This window comes from Psittacula echo, assembly GCF_963264785.1.
Source record: "Psittacula echo genome assembly, chromosome: 6".
NCBI lineage: Eukaryota > Metazoa > Chordata > Aves > Psittaciformes > Psittacidae > Psittacula > Psittacula echo.
This window is the reverse complement of record NC_137743.1, coordinates 79,461,819-79,466,985: the sequence shown is the minus strand read 5'-3', so window position 1 is coordinate 79,466,985 and position 5,167 is coordinate 79,461,819. Positions and strand designations below refer to the sequence as shown.

The 5,167-nt window shown below is 55.7% G+C and overlaps 1 protein-coding gene across 1 annotated transcript; it reads left to right on the top strand.

Annotated features, from left to right (window-relative positions):
- Window positions 1-2,289: 2,289 nt before the first annotated feature.
- LOC308223301 (olfactory receptor 14C36-like) lies at window positions 2,290-3,267 on the top strand (the record flags this gene model as incomplete). The annotated part of the gene is made up of 1 exon (XM_080622059.1): window positions 2,290-3,267. The coding sequence occupies one exon, from the start codon at window positions 2,290-2,292 to the stop codon at window positions 3,265-3,267; it is 978 nt and encodes a 325-aa protein (XP_080478185.1).
- Window positions 3,268-5,167: the final 1,900 nt, after the last annotated feature.

The following is a 5,167-nucleotide window of genomic DNA, read 5'->3' as shown; positions in this document are numbered from 1 at the left end:
GTCAACTGAATGGATTGAATGGATGGTTTGTACTGCTTGTTCTTGATCAATGTTCTCTGTTTTACTGCTGGAACTAAAGACAAGTGTCCCTTTTCCCACTCAGAATATCTCAGTTCCGTGTCTTTGAAAGAGGCGACTTGAACATTAAAGTTCTTTTTGGTCCATCAGAGCCAGTTTGAATAGGTCACAGGAAGAGCCATGCTCAGCAAAACCCCATTCTACTATGGAAGGCAGTGGAGGTGTACAGGCCAAGTGACTGGTACGGTTTTAATTCCTGTATTAGGTATTTCCTGCTTCCTCATGCTCTGGATTCCATTCCCATGGCTTTCCCTTTCAGAAAAGTGAGTACAGCGGGTGAGCAATGGTAGAGAATCCAGGTCCATGTTTCCTCCAGTATCCTGGAGGACACATAAGCTGTTGTAATTCCTTCCCAAAGTGGGGCATCTGCCCTTGTTCTGTTTTTCTGCAGGTGACTGCAGCAATCACTGCACTGCTGCTATCCACCAAGTACCCCCCGATTTGACTGGTTTCTGCTTTGTTTCTGACATTCTAGCCTGTCCTGTCTTGGCTGTCCTGTCTAATGAAGGGACAAGAAACAGGCTGACCATAGAAGTGGTTGTGTCACTGTCCCTCGAGGTCTATAAAAGACATGGTCTAAGGGACATGTTTAATGTGTTGGCTTGCCAGTGTTCAGTTAATGGTGGACTCAATGTTCTTAAGGGTCTTTTCCAACCTCAGTGATTCCATGATTCTACAAAATCTCGTTTTGCAGACCAAGCTCTGTCTCTCATCAGAGAAATGACACTGCAGGCAGGCAGTGTGTCTGCCAGCTGAGGGAGGAAACATCAGTGCTTGCTTCAGGCTGTTTCCGATGGGGTTCGCCTGGAGCACCAGGGAGCCCTGGAGGGATCCCAGTGGGGCAGAGGCAGAGCCACCTTGGGCTGGGCCTCTGCTGCTGAGCTGGGCCAGGCTCCTGGGACACAGAGAGATGCTGGCAAGCGGGCAGCGCTGCAGAGAGACAGCTCTGCCCAGGAGCAGGGCTGGGGCACTGCCTGCAGGCACCCAGGGGGGACCTGTGAGCCTCAGAGAGCTTAAAGGTACTTGGCAGGGGAGGATGCTGAGAGCTCCCTGCAGGAGAAACCTTCCCAGCCCTGTGCATGGTAAGGCTCTGGGTGCAGGGCAATGCGGCCGCAGTTCCTGGAGGGATCTCCTCAAGCTGCTGCCTCGCACAGTCCATGGGATCTGTCAGGAGGACTCTCTTGGTTTCTCTGTGTAGATAAGGAGGAGGATGTGCTGCAGAGCAGGGCTTCTCTCTGCACCATGCGAGGGACAGGACAAGGCAGGTCCCTTGTCCCGGGGCTGGCTGCAGGCTGTGAATGTGGGTGTGCAGGCAGGGGTGCCCAGTGCTGTCCTTGCGAGCAGGGTGCCTGCAGCCCAGGGGCTGTGTGCAGGGGCAGGGACTCTGCTGCCTGCCAGGGTCAGCACTCAGCCTGCCAGGGAGCTGCCCACGGTGCTGGATGAGAAGCTTTGGGTGGAGAAACATCCCCTGGCAGGGAAGGAAAAGAGTTCTTGTGCACTGGAGAGGGTGCTGTGTGTGGGTCAGGGCTGCTCAGAGCTCCACATCACTCTGAGCACGTTTGCAGAGTCCTTCTGAAAGACACTGAGGCAGCGATTGCCTGATAGGGAAGGATCCTGAGCTCTGATGTTTTCCACTCTTGGTGGGCAGGTTGGGCAGTGGGAGCTGGGAATTTCCTTCTCTGCTTTGGAGAAGGCACCGAGAGTCTTGTCAGGACTTGTGTGAGCTGCTCCTGAGCCCCTGCAGAGGCAGAGCTGCCCCTGGGCAGAGCCCTGCTGCCGGGAGGGGTGTGCAGGGCAGAGCTGAGCACACAGCCCATGGGATGGGCTCTGGGAGCACTGAGAGGGAGCAGAGCTGGGCCCAGAGCAGCAGCTCCTGGCAGGGACAGCTCCAGGCAGCAGAGACATGGGCAGGGAGTGGGGGGAAAGTGCAGCCCAGGCCTGGGGAGGGTGCGTTCACGCAGCTGTCTTGAGCAGGAGAGCTGGGAACAAGAATGATGGACCCTGCAAGTCTCCAGACTATGCACTACACAGTCCTTGGAGCCACAGTGCTTCTGCCAGCACACTCAGCCACCAGCACCAGGAAAGGGAAAATGCATTTGCGGGGATGGTGGAAATCTGATGGGAAATGAACTGGTTTTATCCTGAGAAGTCTCCCGTAACCTCTCACTGCCTTTTCCTCCTGTGACAGTGCCCCATGCCCAGAGGCAGCAGATGTCCAACGGCAACTCCATCACCCACTTCCTCCTCCTGCCATTCGCAGACACACGGGAACTGCAGCTCTGGCACTTCTGGCTCTTCCTGGGCATCTTCCTGGCTGCGCTCCTGGGCAACGGCCTCATCATCACCAGCACAGCCTGCGACCAGCACCTCCACACCCCCATGTACTTCTTCCTCCTCAAACTCTCCCTGCTGGACCTGGGCTGCATCTCCACCACTGTCCCCAAATCCATGACCAGTTCCCTGTGGGACACCAGGGCCATCTCCTACACAGGTTGTGCTGCACAGCTCTTTTTCTTTCTCTTTTTCATGTCAGCTGAGTTTTCTGTCCTCACTGTCATGTCCTATGACCGCTACGTTGCCATCTGCAAGCCCCTGCACTACGGGAGCCTCCTGGGCAGCAGAGCTTGTGTCCACATGGCAGCAGCTGCCTGGGGCGCTGGGTTTCTCACTGCTCTGCTGCACACAGCCAATACATTTTCACTGCCCCCCTGCCGAGGCAATGCTGTGGAGCAGTTCTTCTGTGAAATCCCCCAGATCCTCAAGTTCTCCTGCTCACATTCCTACCTCAGGGAAGTTGGGCTTCTTGTGCTAAGTTTCTGTTGGGGACTTGGCTGTTTTGTGTTCATTGTGGGGTCCTATGTGCAGATCTTCAGGGCTGTGCTGAGGATCCCCTCTGAGCAGGGACGCCACAAAGCCTTTTCCACGTGCCTCCCTCACCTGGCCGTGCTCTCCCTGCTTGTCAGAACTGGTACCTTTACCTATTTGAAGCCTCCCTTCATCTCCTCCCCATCCCTAGATCTGGTGGTGTCAGTGCTGTACTCAGTGGTGCCTCCAGCAGTGAACCCCCTCATCTACAGCCTGCGGAACCAGGAGCTCAAGGATGCTGTGAGGAAGCTGGTGACTGGATGTGTTTCAGCAGCCATACACTGCCTGCTGTCCTTTGCCAAAGGCTTCCATTGTAGGTCATGACAGGCCACATCTGTCTTTGCTGCTTTAAATTTGTTTTCCTGTTTCAATTTGTGATGATGTTTCCTTCATAGAAATGTCAGTTTTCATCTCCTCCTGGTTAAGTAGCCAGTCGTCTTGTGTGACCCACAGACTTTGTGGCAGAGGGGGATCTCACAGTATTTGAGTTAAATAAATGATCCTGCAGCACCTTCTGCTCTGTGCTATGTCCTCTCATGGCAGGAATGAAGGGGAATGAAATCAGCTTTCTGGCTTCTCCAGCTCTGGGATGGCTGCTCTGTGCCTGGAGCAGGAAGAGCTCTTGAGGAGCCCAAGGGCCGGGGGCTGTTGTGCTGGTGTGGGGAGATGGGATGGCATGGGGGAGCGGCAGAGCTCTCAGGGTGTCCTGGGCAGGAGAGCAGGGGACACAGGGGTCCCTGCAGGGGACTCCCCTGCAATGGCCCAGGCTGGGGCTGCCTGGCTGGGAGCAGCCCATGGGAAAGGTCTGGGTGGGCAGGAGCTGGACAGGAGGCAGCGTGTGCCCTGGCAGCAAGGGAGGACAGCAGCATGGCGGGCTGTATGACCAGGAGCACGGCAGGAGAACAAGGGAAGGGATGCTCTGGAATACTCCATCCAGGTTTCAGATCCCCAATTCAGGAACGCACTTTGCAAGCAGGATTCGGTTTAGCAACAGGCCCTCAGGACAGGCAGGGACTGGAACGTGGTGCCTGTGGGGAGAGGCTGCTGGGGCTGGACGTCAACTGCTTTAACTGTGTTATTTATTTACTAGCATAACACTGCTGAGTTGTTTTTTTGGTTATAAAACATTCTCTGTATGACTGAAAACCAGAAGAGTATTGAAACAGGGAGAAGTTCTGAGCTCTTTATAACTTAGTGCAGAGCCAGGTGAGCTGCAGTGTCCATCAGTCCTTTCCCATTTGCCCTCTGCTTTCACTTGCAGTGCCTGTAAGATGCCTTCACACACAAATTGATCTGAAGAACCCCCACAAACACCTGTCCTGTGCTGAGAGCAGGGGAGCACGGTTTCAAAGGGCAGATCAGGGAGCTCTCATGGGGAGAAGCAAAGGACTGTGCCCAGCAGAGCATGGCCAGCAGCCACCTCCAGTGCCAGACACCAAGAGAGCTGCCTGAACGCACCCTCCCCAGGCCTGGGCTGCACTTTCCCCCCACTCCCTGCCCGTGTCTCTGCTGCCTGGAGCTGTCCCTGCCAGGAGCTGCTGCTCTGGGCCCAGCTCTGCTCCCTCTCAGTGCTCCCAGAGCCCATCCCATGGGCTGTGTGCTCAGCTCTGCCCTGCACACCCCTCCCGGCAGCAGGGCTCTGCCCAGGGGCAGCTCTGCCTCTGCAGGAACCTCACACCTGGCACTCCATCAATGGTGAATGGAGAAACATGGTCACCCCCTGAGGAAAGCCTTGAGAGCTTCTTAACTCTTCAGTGAGTTACTGGTGGCAATGAGCAGTGTGCAGGGAGGTGAGGGAGGGTGGAGGGAAGTCAGCAAGAAGCAAGGTGATGGTTCAGGGTTTTAACCAATCCTTACAAGCAGGATGGAGCCCAGCAATGGAGAGCAGTTGATGTCTGTAGGTGGAGGAGGAGTAGGTGTTCCTGGAGTGTGGCTGCAGAGCCTGGACAAACCAGAAGCTATCTGAGAAGTTTCCCTCATGGGAACATGCCTCAGCGTGGCCCATGGGGAATGCCCACTGCTGGGGGTGCCTGAACACTGCTCCTCATGCCCCATGAGCCGACCTCCCTGTCTGCCTCTCCTGCACTACCCAAACTTGCCTGGAATGCAGGATCCATCCCTGAGCCTGGAGAATGCAGGAACCTCCTGCAGTGAGGGGTCACTGCTGCAGGGGAAGTGCAAAGCTTCTGTGAGACACTTGTGAGTGTGGGCAGAGAGAGAGGTG